The sequence below is a fragment of the Ornithorhynchus anatinus genome, chromosome 16 (genome assembly GCF_004115215.2).
Source record: "Ornithorhynchus anatinus isolate Pmale09 chromosome 16, mOrnAna1.pri.v4, whole genome shotgun sequence".
Classification (NCBI taxonomy): Eukaryota; Metazoa; Chordata; class Mammalia; order Monotremata; family Ornithorhynchidae; genus Ornithorhynchus; species Ornithorhynchus anatinus.
The window spans coordinates 40395517-40414168 of NC_041743.1; the positions used below are offsets into that span (position 1 = coordinate 40395517).

The 18652-nt window shown below is 50.0% G+C and overlaps 1 protein-coding gene across 1 annotated transcript in view; it reads left to right on the forward strand.

Moving 5' to 3' along the window:
- The first annotated feature begins 588 nt into the window (after window positions 1–588).
- CSMD2 (CUB and Sushi multiple domains 2) overlaps window positions 589–18652 on the forward strand; it is a 299960-nt gene continuing 281896 nt past the window's right edge. Inside the window, 2 exon segments of the mRNA XM_029080287.1 lie at window positions 589–727; window positions 3429–3645. Coding sequence (XP_028936120.1) covers window positions 589–727; window positions 3429–3645 — 356 coding nt within the window.

Here is an 18652-nt window from a genome sequence, read left to right on the forward strand (position 1 = left end):
GTATGACCTAGTGGAAAAAGCATAGGTCTGGGTGTCAGAGGATATGGGTTCTAGTATCAACTTTGCCACTTACCTGCTGTGTGACCTGGAGCAAGTCACTTCTCAGGGCCTCAGTTACCTCATCTGTGCAATGGGGATTAAATCCTCCTCCCTCTGGTTTAGATAGGGACTGTGTCCAACCTGACAAGCTTGTATTTTCGCCGGTGCTTGGCATATAGTAAGTGCTTAACAAATATAAAACAAATTATAATTACAATTGAGTTAGGACCAACCATCGCACCCTTGTAAGTTCCCAGAAGCAGGATGCATCATTTCTGTACCACGCAGTCAGGATCATCTTCTGGGCACAATAGCTGACCCGCCATCCCCTTAACTTGGGAATCTCAATCCATTTCCTCCCATTCCATCCCCGGCAGAGATGAGGAACAGGCCGTTCTCATAACTAGCAGAGATGCAACCTGTTGTAATTGTCGGAGCATCTAATTATCTGAATATCCTCCTGATCTGCGGAAATGTTCGGAATTCGCCGTTGCTAGGGAGTCGACTGCTCTGAAACTCACTGAAGTGCCCCTTGGAGTGATCGTTGTCATGGTCTTCCTCATTGTGGTCATAGTTAAATGGTGCCACAGCCTGCAGACTGGGGGTGGGGGATGGGGGGAGGAGGAGAAAGCGGGGAGGGCTTTTGCCACCCGAGTTGGTGCTGGGCTTCACCATGTGAACTGGGCATGTATGTGCTCTGAAATTCTGGCCTTGGCCCTTGTGTACCCTTGCCAAATTAACCCTGGGTTTGGGGCTACTGGATGGGGCTGGCCTGGAGTTTGACTCGTTATCTCTGGCCCCAAACCCATAGGAGAATCCTAAAACTGGAATGGGACCACTGGAATTCAACTGGTCAAGCCCTCGGGTGGCTGATGGGAGAACAGAGGAATTTGCGATCCTGGAATCCTAAGGTCCCTCTGGAAATACACTCCTCTATCAGTCCTCCCAGTCTTACCCTGCCTTCTGCCCTCCAGCCCCTCCTAACTATCCTTCCCTAGAGCCAGTGCCCATTCTGTGCAAATACATGCTTGTGTTCTTCCCCCCTCTTCCTCTCCCTCCCTCCCTCTCTCCCCCCCAAACCCCACAAGCCCAAACAAGGAAAAGTCCCTCCCAACATTGAGCAAGAGGCTGTTCTCACCTTCTCCTGCCCCTTCTGCTGGGCTCCCAGGGGTCAGTTATAGGCCTTTCCTTGGGTTCTCAGTTTGATATACAGTGCTAACACCTGTGGGTGGGGGGTGGATGCCCCCAGCCTGGGCACAGATGGCTTCCAAATCTGTCCTGAGGAGAGTCACCTCTTCAGCCTCATCGAGTTCCAGGGTAGCCTGTCATGGCCCTTGGTACCCCTGGAGGAAATCCACCGATCCTAGAGGGTTACTGCAGCGGGTGGAGAGGACGGGACGGACCCCCACCCCCCAACTTTCTACAGATAACATCACGTTCCCCTCTTGGGCCCCTGTGGACACGGGTACCACTTCTGAGTTGTCACAGAGGGAAAAGGGACGTCGGACAGGAAGGGGGCCAGGGCACAACTGCCTGCCGCCAGTAGGGAACGGGTCGGCTGCAAACCGGCCACCCAGGTTCAAACCAGACAAATGATCATCCTATCCAGGTCCAGCTCATTCCAGCCGCTGAGCCCGTGGCTCAGTGGAAAGAGTCCGGGCTGGGAGTCAGAGGTCATGGGTTCGAATCCCAGCTCTGCCACTTGTCAGCTGTGTGTCTGTGGGCAAGTCCCTCTGTGCCTCAGTTCCCTCCTCTGTAAAATGGGGATTAAGACTGTGAGCCTCACGGGGGACAACCTGATGACCCTGCATCTACCCCAGCGCTTAGAACAGTGCTCTGCACATAGTAAGCGCTTAACAAATACCAACATTATTATTATTATTATTCTTATCCAGAGACAGGTTTGGAGGTGGGGCTGATCCCGGGGGGATGAGTTTAGAGTTGGGAAAGGGGTTCCCACTGGTTAAGGGAACCAACTTTTGCGCGCCCCCCCCCCCCATCATTTCTGGGGCCAGTAAGGCAAATAGCCTTTGACTGGAACCTAGCCTTTCCTTAGGGTGCCTCCTCTGGGAAAGCTTTTAGCCACACGACCCCCTTTCCGCAGCAGTCCTTATTATGCGTCGGCTAGTTAGCCCACGCTGACTTGATTGTGGTCCTGACTCCGGTTTGAGTGATTGTCAGATCTCTTTGATGAGTGGCACACATCTATGCCTTGTTTCCCCACCACAGAGATCAGTCTTTGAAAAGCTCAATTTAATGAGAGCCACGGAGAGGGGTGTTGCGGGGGGCGGACTTTTTTTTTTCTTTCAAAGTATCTGCTGCTTCCAGCAGTCGTGCATTTGTAAACTCAGCAGAAAAGTCTCTTTTTGAAAGCTGGATAAATAGTGGGGGAAAAACCTTTCAGGGGAAGGAGGGGGTGGAAGGGGAGAGCTTGCCTCACATCAGAGAGTTTCAGGGGGACCTGTCTTTCCAAACTAGGATAACTGCTATATTTACTTCACTTAATGGTCTATAATTGCCACCCTTGGCCATGACTCTTAAAACAAAAATCAAACCCAACATAACGTCTGGATGAAAGGGGGTGGGAGAATTTCCGTGCACTGTGTGTGCCTGCTAAATGTGTAAATATGGTAACTGCCATGCACAGTGTCCCTGTTAAATGTGTAAATATGGTAACTGCCATGCATATTGTGAATATGTAAATACAGTCATTGGCTTGCACAGTGCAACTGTTAAATGTGTGAAAACTGTAATTCCTGGTGACTGGGACAGTGAGATCCAGCAATCAGTGGTTATTTATTGAGCACCTACTGTGTTCAGAGTTCTGTACTAAGCCGCTGAGAGAGTAGGATAGGAGCATATTATCCTGATCCCTGCCCTTCAGGAGCTTACAGTCAAGAGGGGCAATGAAGAAGCAGCATGGCCTAGATGGAGCACGGGCCTGGGAGTCAGAAGGACCTGGGTTCCGGTTCAGGTTCTGAGTGACCTTGGACAAGTCAACTTCTCTGTGCCTCAATTACCTCATCTGTAAAATGGGAATTGATTGTGAGCCCCCTATGGGACAAGGACTAGGTCCAACTTAACTAGCTTGCATCTACCCCATCGTTTAGTACTGTGCCTGGCCCATAGTAAGCGCTTGATATCACAAAGAAATGAGGGCAAAGCAGCCCCAGCCCTTTCTGCCAAGGCAGCAAGTAGTTGCCCCACAAGTGGACTGGCTGCTGGTTTCCCACCATCCCATTCTAATGGTCCAGGAGCTCTGAGAGGCCGCTCCCAGCTCAAGGATGGGAAAGAACCCAGAGCCAGGACGGATGGGCAACCGGTCCGGGGTCCCGATGCTCGATGGGATCACTGAGCTTCTCCCCTCTTGTCTTCTCCCCTGTCCGCAGGCCCGAACTGCACCTTCCAACTGCAGGGCCCCAACGGCACGGTGGAGAGCCCCGGCTTCCCCTACGGCTACCCCAACTATGCCAACTGCACCTGGACCATCACCGCCGAGCAGCAGAACCGGATCCAGTTGGTGTTCCAGGCCTTTGCCCTAGAGGAGGACTTTGATGTGTTGTCGGTGTATGACGGGTTGCCCCAACAGGGGACCCTGAGGACGAGGTAGGTTTGGGGAACACTCTCACTCCACCCCTCTGAGATGGAGGTGCCGAGGCGCGGGTAGATCAAGAGCCCGTTGGGGCCCCTTCAAACGCCTTTGAGCTTCTCCTTTGCCTGCAGAGCTTCTCCCATTCCCTCTGTCTCTCCTAGCTGGCATTTAGGAAATGTCTAGGAAAGTAGAATGAGACAGGAGAGAATGGGGTCAACCCCCAAGCTGTTGGCAATTGCACAGGCAGGGATCCAGGGGTGGCTCTAAGGGCTAGATCTGAAAATACTCAGAGGCCGTTGGAGGCCGTGGGGTAATATGGGGGGCCCCGTTGTAGTCTTCTGTGCCCTCCTCCGGAAACGGGGTGTCGGGACTCTTGTTTCAGATAGGTGAAGAGCCTGGCCAGGTGGAGAGGTCAAGGGTAGTTGACCAGGTGATCCAGCCGATGGCACTTTTATCTGTCCTGGTGTGGGTTGGATGGAGTCAGGGGGATGGGTTGGATGACTTCCCCACACCCTGCCGTGGAATCCTCTTCGTCACCGCCAAAGCCCGTTTTTCAATTTCTGGGCCCTGGCTGCCACTCTCTTACCCTTTGATCGTTCTCCAGGTGGATGTCTGGGGTGAGGACTTGAGGGTGGGGGTGGGGAAGGTGTCTCGGAGCCGTGCTCGCTATGTGTGCGGGGGGTGGGGGGCCGGGTGTCTGCTCTTCATCCCGACTGAATTGTCTGGAGTGTCTGGATTGGTCAGTGTTCATCTATCAGGAAAACTGCTGCTTCCCTGAGCCTTGCCTCTCGTTCATTACCGAAGAGATTTGGATTTACATTCTTTCCCTCTTCCCTCCCGCTCCCAGGGGTTCTGGGAAGGAGGTGAGTCATGCCACGCAGATAGATGTGGATGTGGGGAGAGGGTCAGCACGAGGGGCACAATCTTCCCCACCCCCCACTGAGATCCTGCCCGAGACCCATCAGGCATCTCCCAAAAAGGGAAGGAAAACGATGTTCTTGGCACCTTCATTTTTCTACATGTACTCTTTTGTGTTCTGGCCCAGATGGAAACAGTATGCACCAAAATATCTGCACTCGTGGCTTTCGGGAGGTGGTGACGTTCTTAGGGTAACTGAGAGGGGCTTCTTGCCTGTTGGCCTCTAGCACCCTATGGGAGAGTACAACAGAGGTCTGGGACCCCTTCCCGTCCACAGGGAGCTTATGCTCTAACGGGGAAGATGGCCAAAGAGGTAGAGTTCTAAATGGTATTTACCGAGCCCTTCCTGAGCACAATGCCCTGCACTAAGCTTTTCAGAAGGTACACCATCCCCACAAGATGCTGCGGGGGACATGCCAGCTGACTTTTTGTGTGCAGCTGTTCCTTGTCAATTGAGCTCATCCTCTGAGATGACCTTTCATCTCCACTGTGTTTCCTTCCCACTCCCTCCTGCCCGGGAAGAGAAAATAGCCCAGACTTTTTTTTTTGGCAGTTAGACGACTGTTCTCTGGCTCTAAAGGCTGAGCAGGCTGACTAGTGACTCTTGGTAAATTTTCTCGTTTTCTGCTACTTCTGATCGGTAGGTGAGTGGAACGGTGTGGCCTAGTGGAAAGATCCTGGGCCTGAGAGTCAGAGGACCTGGATTTTAATCCTGACTCTACTACTTGTCTGCTCTGTGACCTTAGGCAAGGCACTTGACTTCTCTGTGCCTGTCAGCTCATCTGTAAAATGGGGATTAAAAATGTGAGCCCCAGATGGGGCATGGACTATGCCCAACCTGAGTCTCTACCCCAGTGCTTAGTAGAGTGCCTGGCACATAGTAAGTGTTTAACAAACACCATTTAAAAAAAAAGTCATGTGGGGCAGCTTTTTTCTGGATTCCCAACGGCTCTGTCCTTGTCACGGAACATCCTGGGTGGTTTCTCGGTCAGAAACCTTCCCCGCTGGTAGCACAGTCTTAGGAGACAGAGTCTGGCTTAGAGTCAGAGATGAGCTCTTGCCACTGGATCAGTGGCAAGGCCATGGTGGGATAACACCTAATCAGCCATTTTTCCTGCCCAACCAACCTGAGATGAAACGAATAAATGGCCGAGTGGAGGAACTCTCATCCACCCGCTCCGTGTCCCAGCTATTCTGGCAAAGATGAGAGAGACTGAAAGGGAATGGAAAGAGTAGAAAGGCAGGTAATGAGGCTGTGTTGTCGGTGTGATGTCAAAAGCAAAGGAAATTCAGTCCTAAGGAGAGGATCGGGGTGTAGGGGCCGATGTAGCATCCCTAATTATTAAAATGGAAAGTATTCCCATGGGTCGCAGTGGAAAAATGTTCTCTATAAGTTCACGGAGTTGTTCTCTGTGATGCTTTGGAATCTGAAATCCAGGAGCAAAGCAATTCTCATTTCACGGGTGTCCGACTTCCCTTATTGTGTGGCGCCTCAAACCAGGCACCGGGGATTGAAGCAAATGTCCGGCCGTGACGTGTATCGCTGACATTTCTGTGACTTGTGACCTCGCTCTTCCGTGACTTGAGGAGTCTGCCGTGACGGCCCAAACGTAGCGATCAAAACCCTGAGCGTGTAATGGTCCCCGGCTCAGAGGGTGATGTCCTGAGGGCCCTGCGGGGCCGACCAACTAGAGATTGAAATGGATTGAGGGTGACTGGCTTGGTGTGCAGTAACCGGGACAGACTCCCTGGAGAAACTGGCAGGACTGGGGAGGGAGGCTTGATGGATGGAGGGAGAGGCTCTCTAGTTCTTAGGTCTCTCCACCTGGACCTTGTAGGCATTCAGGCTAGGCAGAAGTTGGAAGATGGAGGACAGAGACAAGGGCAGACCCGGAGAGTGTGGGTTGGAATGGTAGTGCTGTTGGTGTTGGGCTCTGGGTTGGCTGCATTTGGGGTGGGAGGTGGGTGGACCCTGCGAACCACTTATTTTCTTTATGGTATTTTAAGCCCTTACTATGTGCCAGGCACTATGCTAAGCCCTGAGGTAGATACTAGCTAATCAGGTTGGACACAATCCACGTCCCACTTGGGGCTCACGGTCTTAATCCCCATTTATAAATGAGGTAACTGAGGGACAGAGAAATAAAGTAACTTGCGCAGCTTGGCTCAGTGGAAAGAGCCTGGGCTTCGGAGTCAGAGGTCATGGGTTCGACTCCCGGCTCTGCCACTTGTCAGCTGTGTGACTGTGGGCAAGTCACTTCACTTCTCTGTGCCTCAGTTACCTCATCTGTAAAATGGGGATTAACTGTGAGCCTCACGTGGGACAACCTGATTACCCTGTATCTCCCCCAGCGCTTAGAACAGTGCTCTGCACATAGTAAGCACTTAACAAATACCAACATTATTATTATTATTATTATTATTAGGCAAGTGGTGAAGCCAGGGATTAGATCCCAGATCCTTCTGAGTCCCAGGCCTGTGCTCTATCCACTAGGCCATGCTGCTTCATCCTGATGCAGAAGCCCAGTAATCATCCAGGCCCCAGCATTGGAATTCTGAACAGTCTTTTGCTGCTGCTTTTAACGGTATTGAAGTGCTTGCTATGTGTCAAGCACTGTTTTTAGTGTTGGGTAGGCACAAGTCAATCAGGCCAAATACAATCCCTATCCCATGTGTGGCTCACAGTCTAGGAGGGAGAACAAGTATTGAATCCCCATTTTGCCATCAAGGAAACTGAGGCACAGAGAAGTGAAACTACTTGTCTAAGGTCACACACAGGCAAGTGGCAGATCTGGGATTAGAACCCAGGTCCTCTGGCTCCCCGGCCTGTGCTCCTTTCACTAGGCCACTCTGCTTCGGTCCCCCACTTCCCAAAAAAGAACCAGACAGGGAGCACGTTAGACAAATGACCACCACGGGTCTAGTCAGTTGAGCCCAGTTGGCAGCAATCCTCACTAGCTCTTCATGCTGGGGACCACAGCCAGACGTCGTCAGGCACAGGCAGGTATGGATCCCTCCTCCCCTCCCAAGGTTCCTGAGAAGGGGAGGCAGTCTGTCACTTGCCACTTCAAGTCCCTTGCAACGGTCCCCTGTCCAAGCCTCTCAGAACTGCTGCTTCAAGCCCAGGAAACTCAGCTCTGCTCCGTGGCCGCCCACCAGCGTGGCGGTCTTCTACAAGTCACTGGGAAGGTACCCGTGGTCTCCTGCGATAGAACCACAGATGGAACCAGAGTCCTCTTCCCCGGCTTTGTGATGGCTCACGCTCTTTTCTGCCGATATTTTCCCGACCACCTCCCTGAGCTCTGGAGGCATCAGATGGGTGGTTGCTGTTTTTCTAGGCTATGGGTTTCCTGGTCTTTTCCCCTGGTCGCTTTCCACATGTACTCGATTTGCGATGGCGGGAGATAGATGACTGAGTGTCATCGAACAAACCCTACGAGTTGCCCGGGCTCGGGGGCTGCAGGCTGTGGTGGAGAAACTGCCTAGCCAGAGAAATAGACCCCGGTATGGCTGCGTCCTCCAGCCAAGGGGTCGCCATCTGGGGACAGACAGGCAAATGTTCCTTCCTCTAGACTGTAAGCTCATTGTGGGCAGGGAATAATAATAATAATAATGTTGGTATTTGTTAAGCGTTTACTATGTGCCGAGCACTGTTCTAAGCGCTGGGGTAGACATAGGGGAATCAGGTTGTCCCACGTGGGGCTCACAGTCTTAATCCCCATTTTACAGATGAGGGAACTGAGGCACAGAGAAGTTAAGTGACTTGCCCACAGTCACACAGCCGACAAGTGGCAGAGCTGGGATTCGAACTCATGAGCCCTGACTCCAAAGCCCGTGCTCTTTCCACTGAGCCACGCTGCTTCTCGTGTCTAGAGCTCTATTTTGTACTCTCCCAAGGGCATAGTACAGTGCTCTGCACAGGGTAAGCGCTCAATAAATACCACCGATTGATTCTTCCCTCCCCAGCTCTCCATCTCCTCCCTTTATCCGCTAGCCGGTTAGAGAGGGGGCTTTGACTAAGCGCCAGGCCCTGCAGTGAAAGTCTGAGAGAGCGCAAGCCCCTGCCCACAAGGAGCTTACACTCTAATTTACACATTTGTGCCAAGAGTGGAATACTTTGTACAAATAGTGGAATCAGAAAAGTTCATTATCCTAACTACTCTCAAAAAAAAATTACTTAGGCAAATGTGCACGTCATTTACCTATCGTCTTCTGTTAGTCGGTGTTTGTGTCTTCTAGGATTAGGACACAGATCTGGATTCCAATCACAGTTCCTCCGCTAGCCTGCTGCGTGGCCTTGGGCAACCTGTCCGACTCAGTTCATCATCTTTAAAATGAGGATTTTCAAGCGCTTAGTACAGTGCTCTGCACATAGTAAGCACTCAATAAATAAATACTGTTGAATGAAGGATAAGACCTCTGCTCTCCTTCCCTTTTAGACTCTGAATCCTGCAAGGGAAAGGGAATGGGTCTGATTTGATTTTCTTTTATCTGTGACAGAGTGTATAGTGTATAGTAGTATCTTGTACACTGTTACAGAGTTGGTAGACATGTCTCTTGCCCACATTGAGTTTACAGTCTGGAGGACACATAGAAAGCGCTTACCAAATACCATTTAATAACAAAAAACCGAATCACAAACTAGGAAAAAATCCCAAATTTCTATTACCCTCCTGTAAGACATTAGAGTAGATTAGCAGGACCTCATCCTGTGGAGTTCCGCACGAACAATTCCCAGGGTACATAGCTCTCCGTGGGCGGAATGCAGTTCCTGGAAATGAAGTTTCCAACAGACACTGATGAGCTTCTCCTCTTAATGAGTCGGAGTGGAGGAGCGCAAGTTCCCAGGGCCTCCCTGGGTTAGGATTGGCCAAGAGAGCGTAGACCCTGTGCCTTGGTGACCTGCTGATCAGGAATATGGGAGTCTGCCCTCGTGCCCTGTAGGGAGGGTTGTTTGTTTTATGGTATTTAAGCGCTTACTATGTGTCAAGCGCTGTCCTAAGCACGGGGGTAGATACAAGGTCATCAGGTTGCCTCATGTCGAGTTCACGGTCTTAATCCCCATTTTACAGATGAAGTAACTGAGGCACAGAAAAGTTAAGCAGCTTGTCCAAGGTCACGCAGCAGACAAGTGGGGGAACTGGGATTAGAACCCACATCCTCTGACTCCCAAGCTTGTGCTCTTGCAACTCAGCCGTGCTGCTAAGTACTCTGATATTTTCACACCAGTCCCAGAGCCCTGATGGGCAACTCTGTCTGAAGTTCATTTTAATGCCTATCTCTTCCCCTCCAGTCTGTAAACTCCTTGTGGGAAGGGATCAGCTATACCTACTCCTTTGTATTGTTTTCCCCCAATTAGTACAGTGCTCTGCGCACAGTAAGCACACAGTGAATACCATTGATTAATTGGGGTAGATTAAAAAAAAAATCAGATCAGTCAACAGTCCTTATTCCACATGGGGCTCATGGTCTTAGAGGTGTGGGGTGAACAGGTCTTTAATCCCCATTTTCAGATGGGGAAGAACTGTTAAGTGACTGGCTTAAGGTCACCCAGCAGGAAAATGGCAGAAGCAGTACTAGAACCCAGGAATCCTGACGCTAATTATGGAGCTCTGTCTGCTAGGGGGATTGGAGTTGAGCCTTTGCCTTGCATCAGGTCAGGGAATAGGGCTCTTGAGTGGTGGTTTTAGGTACCGGAGAACTAGCGCTTCTGGCTCAGTGCCATTCCTGCCCCTCTGGCAAATGCTTCATTCGCTTGCCGTGGGGGAGGGAGGAGGAGGAGGCGGGGTCAACTGGCACCCCCTTCTCCCTGCCGACCCGGGGAAGTCACAAAATGGGGGAAAAGTGAGGCAACCAAGATGGTTGCCTTGACAGGACTCTCACATTTAACTCTCCCCGACCACATTTTCCGGAGAATTACGTCTTTTAAAATCCCTTAATTCCCAAATTGCATGGTGCTAGGGGAGGGAATTGCTTCTCCGTTCCACTGACCCATTTGCAAATGATCTAAAATACCCCTTTCTCTTGATAATCTTGTAATTGCTCTTCAAAAATTGGATGGGTTGCTCTTCACTTGAGCTAATTCAAGAGTCGCTGGAAAATAGGCTTTTTAATGCTCCAAAAATATACCGGAGGTCACTTAAGCCAGGGAAAATTCACATTCAAAAGTGACGCTCGGCACGTATTTCTCCTCCCACGAATGGAATTTTTAGTCTGTTCAAATCAAGACTCCTCAGCAGTGTGACCAGATACTGTCGGGAAAGTTGCTCCCACTTCAGACCGTGGCAAGCACGGTCTCCTCCCCTCTCCCGCCCCAACTCCCTCCCAGGTACCCAACTCCTTCCAAAATGAAACCACAGACAATCAGTCATATTTATTGAGCGTTTACAGCTTGCAGAACACTGATGCTCATTGTCATTGATGGTATTTGTCGAGTGTTTACTCTGTCCACAGCACTGTAGTAAACACTTGGGAGACCGAAGTATGTCAGAGGTGGTAGACGTATTCCCTGCCCACAACAAGCTTACAGTTGATTGTGTACCTACTCTGCAGAGCACTGTTTGAATCATCTGGGAGAGTACAAATAGAGTAGCTATGATCCCTGCTCTCGAGGAGTTTACAGTCTAATGGCTCCCTTTTTTATGGATGGGGGTTGGGCGGGAATTCTCTTATTGAGTCTGGCGAAAGGGTGAATTATTAAGGTCTGGCCAGGTCCCTGAAGAGTCCTTGAGTGCCTACCGTGTGCAGAGCACTGTACTTAGTGCCTGGAAGAGTACAGTACAACAGCTGGCAGAGCAGTACCAGCCATACAACACCATTCATTCATTCAATAGTATTTATTGAGCGCTTACTACGTGCAGAGCACTGTACTAAGCGCTTGGAATGTACAAGTCGGCAACAGAGTCCCTGCCCTCTGACGGGCTTACAGTCTAATCCTGGCTTACACCAGGAGCAAATAGTCTAGAGGGGTGAAGCAGCCTGACCCAAAGTATAGAACCCAGGACTGGGAGTCAGGAGATCACGGTTTGACTTGGGTTCTACCCAGGCTTTATCACTTGCCTGATGCATGACCTTGGGTAGGTCACTTCACTTCTCTGTGCCCCAGTTTCCTCACTTGTCAAATGGGGATAATTACCTGTTCTCCCTCCCCTTTTTGACTGTGAGCCCCATAGTGGGCAGGGACTGTTTCTGATCTGAATACACATGTCTACCTCAGTGCTTAGCACATGGTAAGAGCTCAATAAATACGATTGAGTGCCTAATGCAATAATAATTATAATGGTATTTTTAGTACCATTACTATTATTTAGTACCATAACAGGGTAATAATCCTTAAAGGACGGGTTTGCATCTTCCTCTTTCTCGTCATCCATTTTCTCACACCGAGTCTCAGAGGAGCCAGGGGTGGGTGAGAACACGAGGCTACTTGTGGAACGCCACGGAGGGAGTTGGCCTAGTTCACGGGGGGAGAATAAGTAAAGATTTTCTTTAATTAGGTAAATTTAATTAAAGCTTCAGACCTGACATTTTTTCGGTTTGATCGACCGCACAGTGCTGCGACCTAGAGTAATTACGGCAGAAGGCTGTCACGGGAAGGGAGTGAACTCACCCTGACAGCCTGCAGGTGACTGGGTGACTGGTGGGAATTTTGGGGGGAAAGATCCCAGACCTGAAATTCAGAGGATCTGGATTCTAATCCTGGCTCTGTCACTTGCCTACAGTGTGACCTTGGGCAAATCACTTTACTTCTCTGGGACTTCTTCCTTGAGCATCAGGGCCTAGTGGATAGAGGAAGGGCCTGGGAGTCGGAAGAACTTCGGTTCTAATCCCTCCTCTGCCACTTGTCTGCTGTGTGACCTTAGGCAAGTCACTTCACTCCTCTGGCCTCAGTTACCTCATGTGTAAAATGGGGATTAATTCTGTGAGCCCCATGTGGGACAGGGACTGTGTCCAAACCTGATTAGCTTGTAGTTACTCCAGCGATTTTAGGAGGGATTGGGATGTGGGGAGGGAGGGAGTTCCACCCCCTCACTGCTGTTGTTCTCCAGCTTGGAAGTAGGATAGTTTGAGAGTGAGGTGCAGCGTGAGATGAGGGGAAGAAGCCAACTGGGGGAGAAGTGGGAGAAGAGGGCAGATTGAACAGGTAGGATTGGATGGTGAAGAGCCTGGAAGCTGAGAGTAAGGCGATGTTTGGGTGCAGAGGGACACGGGGGCTGGGGGACAGTTTAGCGGAGCGGAGAGATGTGGGCCAAGCAAGGTTGGGGCCATCTTTTGCCACAGAGAGGACCCAACCCATTAGTCCATCTGCCCATCCTCCAGAACAGCTGGAGTCAGGGACAAATTTCAATACCATTTGGAGATGGGCCTGAGCGTGAAAGTGGTTCTGAGCCTGTGGCAGAAGGGAGTCTGGACTGCAGGTCATTAAGGCAGGGCATGGATACAAAGTTGGACCAAATCCCTGTCCCCTATGGCGCTCACGTTCTAAATCCCCATTTTTCAAATGAGGGAACTGAGACTCAGAGAAGTTCAGTGATTTGCCCAAGGTCATACAGGAGTCAATTGGCAGAGTGGGATTAGAACTCAGGTCCTCTGACAGGGCCCTGTGTTCTCTCCACTAGGCCATGCCTTCTGAACTCCTTTGAATTCCTGCCTCTGTGGGAATTGTTTTAAGTCATATTTTAAGTTTGCCACCTTTCTTGAAAACCAACTGCAAGCCTTTGAAATCCCCAGATTTTAGCTGGAGCCGGAGAAACCCTAACTTCATTAGTCTCGGGATTTCGCCATGATGCATCGGTCTGTCGAAGTTCGATGAGGTCCTCGTTGGACAACGATTTCTGGGAATGAGATGTAATTAACTCATCGACGTGTGCACGCACCATCCATTCTTCAGTGAAGTTCATTCCCCAGTCCAACAGCTCTGTTGGCGATTTGCTCTGGGGTCTCTTCAGGACCTTGAAAAGTGGATGTGATCTGTGGGTGGCGCTTCTTCCGAGGTCCATTCATTGTTGATTCCTTAATTTCAGCCCTGTGGAGAGGAGGCCGGGAAGGATTTACTTATCTGGAGTCTTGGGAAGGATCAGCCGAGTCCAAGGGGGCATTTGCCAGGATAAGCAGCAGGGTGGTCTAGTTGATAGAGCACAGGCCTGGGACTCAGAAGGATCTGGATTCTAATCCTGCCTCTGCCACCTGCCTGCTGGGTGACCTTGGTCAGGTCACTTAACTCCTTTGTGTCTGTTTCCTCATCTCTTAAATGGGAATTAAATCCTACTCCCTCCTACTTAGACTTTGAAACCCATGGAGGACAAGGACGGTGTTCAACCTATCGTATACCTAGCCCAGTACTTAGAACAGTGCTTGGCACATGGCAGGAACTTAACAAGTACCATAATTAAGTCACTCAACTTCTTTGTGCCTCAGTTACCTCAACTGTAAAATGGGGATTAAGACTGAGCCCCATGTGGGACACGGACTGCGTCCAACCTAATTAGTCTATTCCAGTGCTTAGTACAGTGCTCTGCCCACAGTAAGTGCTCAATAAACACGATTGATAAAGCATCAAGTAACAAAGACAGGTGGTATTCCCGTGGTGTTTGACATGGGTGTGCCTGGAATAATCTTTTTTTTTTTTTTCCCCCAAGTGCTTCCTATGGGCCAAAGCACGCTACGTGCTGGGTGGACCGGCAGGGACACAGCACATGACAAGTGTTCATGGGGTTTCTTTTTTGCAGGCGGAAGCCATTTTGGTTGCAGTGACCACAGTATAATGCCAGTGTTGTCTGGAGCGCCATAACTTAGCAGCTGGTTGTTCTTGGCAGCTGCCGCAGTCTCTGCTGCCCACCTGGCTGGCTGGTCTTGTTGCTGAACGCTTAGGGGGGTATGGGTCAGAAACCTTCCCCAGGGATGGCATGGCAGCTGTGTCCTCATCCTTCCCATCCTTGCCGAGGTGGAAAATGGCAACTGAAACCTGTTCTCCCTCCCACTTATCCCGTGAGTCCCTTATGGGACACAGACTGTATCTGACCTGATTGACTGATAGTCAATGAATTGTATTTATTGAGCGCTCACTGTAGGTAGAGCACTGGGCTAAGCTCTTGGGAGAGTACAGTATAACAAAGTTGGTAGACATCCTCTGCCCACAGGGGAACACTAGTATCTATTTTATTGCTTAGTTCAGCGCTTGATGCATAGGAAGCACTTAACAAATAGCTTAACAAATAACAACTAGCTCCAGCTTCCTGGGGCCGAGCCCTTTCTACTGGGACTGCTGTAAGCAACATCCTACAATTGGGGGGAGCCGGGGAGGGATGGGGGTCCATTAATCTGACAGTACAGATGGCATATCTAGATAGTAGTCTTGCCCCAAGATTGGTTTCCTATTTTCTGGGAACCTACATGTTCCAATCTGGTTTCCCTCCTAACTTCTGACCCTGTCTTTGTAGCATTTAAAAAAAATTTTTTTTTATGGCATTTAAATGCTTAGTATATCCCAGACACTATTCTAAGCACTGGGGTAGATACAAAGTATTCAGGTTGGACATAGTCCTTGTTCCACTTGGACTCACAGTCTTGATCTCCATTTTACAGCTGAGGAAACTGAGACCCAGTGAAGTGACTTGTCCAAGGTCACAAAGCAGGCAAGTGGCAGAGCTGGGATTAGAACCCAGGTCCTCTGACTACCAGACCTGTGTGCTTTCCACTAGGCCACCCTGCTTCTCTAAACTTCCTTGTTCTTGGGCAATCAGTCTAAACTGTAAGCTCATAGTGGGCAGGGAGTGTCTGTTTATTGTTTTATCATTTTCTCCCAAGCACTTAGTACAGAGCACTGTGTACAGTAAACACTCAGTAAATACAATTGACTGACTGACTACTGAGTGTTATCTGCGGTCAGGGCTCTGTCAGATAGTAGGGCCTCCCATCAGTGACCCAACCCCAAGTCAGTCCAGCGTGGCTCAGTGAGAAGCAGCGTGGCTCAATGGAAAGAGCACGGGCTTTGGAGTCAGAGCTCGTGAGTTCGAATCCCAGCTCTGCCACTTGTCGGCTGTGTGACTGTGGGCAAGTCACTTAACTTCTCTGTGCCTCAGTTCCCTCATCTGTAAAATGGGGATTAAGACTGTGAGCCCCATGTGGGACAACCTGATTCCCCTATGTCTACCCCAGCGCTTAGAACAGTGCTCGGCACATAGTAAGCGCTTAACAAATACCAACATTATTATCAGTCCGTGACACCACTGGCAGACTCTCCGTACACACCTCTGTTGCTTTCTGGGTCTGTCAGAGGGGTCCCATGACACTGTTCAGTTGGGGACGACTGGCATGGAATCAATCCTTGGCATTTATTGAACACTTACTGTGTGCCGAGCAGTGTACTGAGCGCTTGGAAGAGTACATGGAAGTAGGAGCCCAGGTTCACCGTGATCGATCCTACTTCCACTCACGACAGGGGAGGCTCTCGGCCCCTGGTTTTCCCTCTGTTATTTTCTTCCGGCCGGATGTATTTAGTGCATCATTATTGAGGCCAAAGTGATGGAGAGGAATCATGTGAAGATGAAGCGACTCCCACGCCAGTCCAATATTTATGAAGAGGACTTTAATAGCAGCAGAATTCCTCATTTGTTGTACAGATTTACACCGTCCATACATATTTATATCTGTATCAACCACCGTTTATCTTGGGAAGATAACACTCTGTTGTCTTAATCCTACTTTTATAGTTAATGGTGTGTGTTGCGCATTCTATCCGACGCTGGAGTTGAGTAAACACATATTTCTCAATTTTGCTTCTAATCACCGCCGTGGACGTGAATCACCGAAGGGAGCCATATGCAAGGGAGAGGAATGTTTCCCGAAACCCATCCCACCGAGCCGGAGTCTTCGGGCCGCCGAGCACGACTGGCTCAGAAGCCGAATCGGAGATGGCTCTCGGGGAGCAGATTTGCTCCTGAATAAGTCAATCCCGGGTTTTGGGGACTGGGTCACGGAGTGGGGGTAATGAGCAATCACACGCTGTGTGCCCTTCCTCCCCTCCACTTCCCCTACCAATCTGCTTTTAATTCCCGTTTCCACTGGGGAAACAGTGATGTTTTAATCGTAATGACTTGGCTGGCTGGAAAGTGATGGGATTTCAGGACTAGGAGAGGACACTGCTTGGGCACTTCTAACGGAAAAAAATGAGCCCGTTTTGTTTCCTAGAGGGTGGCTATAGAGCGGGTCCAGAAGCAGATTGTCTGTCTACACCTGTGCTGCCTACCTGAGTCATTCCCTTGGTTGGTTTCTGTGACAGAGATTCGCACGTGACACTGAAAACAGCAGAATGGGTCAGTGCGGGGAGACCGAGCATCTGAATCCTGGATTCATGCAGACTGGGGAGATCTGTTCCCCCAGAGCACTTTATTTGGCTTTGAACCCCAAGACCTGTGAGGCCTGACAATCCAAGATGGACTGAACTAGCTCAACCTTTCACGTGGTTTCACTCCGATCTGGCCGCCGAAAAAGACGCAAGGACACTTAGAACTGCCGATCAAAGAGATGGGGAAGAAGTAATGGAATCGACCAAGCCCCCACCAGGTGGCATGCACCGTTCTGAGCGTTTGGGAAAGTGCCATGGAAACACAAGATAAGGTCTCTGTTCTCAAGGAGTTTATGATCTAGTCAATCATCCGAGATCTGTTTGGCCTTAGCTGTGTGGTATCTGAAGACTGTACCACCATTAGATTGTAAAGCTCCTTGAGGTCTGGGGGTCCGTGCCTTTGATTTTACTGTAGCTTTCCAAGCCCTTGGTACAGCGCCTAGCGCTCGGTAGGAGCTTGACAAAACTTAAGCCCTTTGCTGTGGGTGGCTTTGATTTTTGAATTTTTATGAACGAATTTTTGTGTTCTTCGTGTCTGCCCTCCCCCGTTTAGATGGTGAGAGCCTTGTAGGCCGTGTAACGTGTCTCCATAGATCTTTGTGTGATTTCCCCAGGGTTTAGTACAGTACTTGACACATAAGTGCTTATTAACTGAAGGAAAGTGTAATAATGACTATTATGAGTATTATGGGAATTTCCCTTAGGAGCTAGGAGTGAAGTGGCATAGCTCTTTGTGCCCCCTGCCGCGCCCCCCCCCCCCCCCCACCTTCCCACCAATTGAATGAATGAGTGGTTCTGTTTGGAGTCGGGATGAAGTCAGAAAATCAATCGGTCGTATTTTTTGAGCACTTACTGTGTGCAGAGCACTGAACTAAGCACTGGAGAGAGTACACGATAGTAGAAATGTTCCCTGCCCACAGCGCACTTACAGTCTTAGAGGGGGAGACAGGCCTTTAATTTAAATAAGTAAATAAATTCCAGAGAAGTACATAACTGCTGTGGGGATGAGGGAGGGGTGAATAAAGGTCACAATGACCCCTCAGAAGGGAGTGGGAGAAGGCAAAATAAGGGCTTAGTCAGAGGAGGTCCTTTGGAGATTCATTGCCTTTTGGGCTTTTTTCTGTAATTGATGTTTGCGTGATAATAGATGAAGGAGTGGCAGGCACCACCTGGCACTGCCAAGCATCCCGTTGCCATGGAGAGAGTCAGAAAAATGGACTGGATGGACCATTGGTCTCTCCTGGTAAAGGCTTTGGCAATGCTCCTTGGGTTTTTTGATGGGCTTTTTGCTTTCTGTTTGTTGTTTATTGGATTCTTCAGAACCGTTGCATATACGGTCAGCCCCTTGAGGCTCCATGGGTGCTCAGAAAAGACCGAATGGAAGAGCAAAGAGATATGGCCTAGGTGAAGGAGGTGGGGGTGGCCCAGGGAGCTGCCTTGGAGCAGCAGTAGTAGAGATGGAGGGGAGGGGGAAGCTGAAGGAGTCAGAGGCGGAGAGGGGAGGGGGCTGGAAAGCCCAGTGAGACCCAATCCTGAGGCTTCCTCTGCCTAGACCCTGAATCTGACACATGTCACGGGATGGATGTCTTCCCGAAGCAGGGGAAGGTGAGGGGAGAGAGACAGGGAGAGACTTTTAGATAATTTTTAATGAATATTTCTTGCTTGAGTTCTCTCTCCAACCCTGGAGGCTGCCTGACAATGGCCCAGGCAGGGTGAATTATGTAAACAGATGCATACATTTTGGCCTCATTGATTTC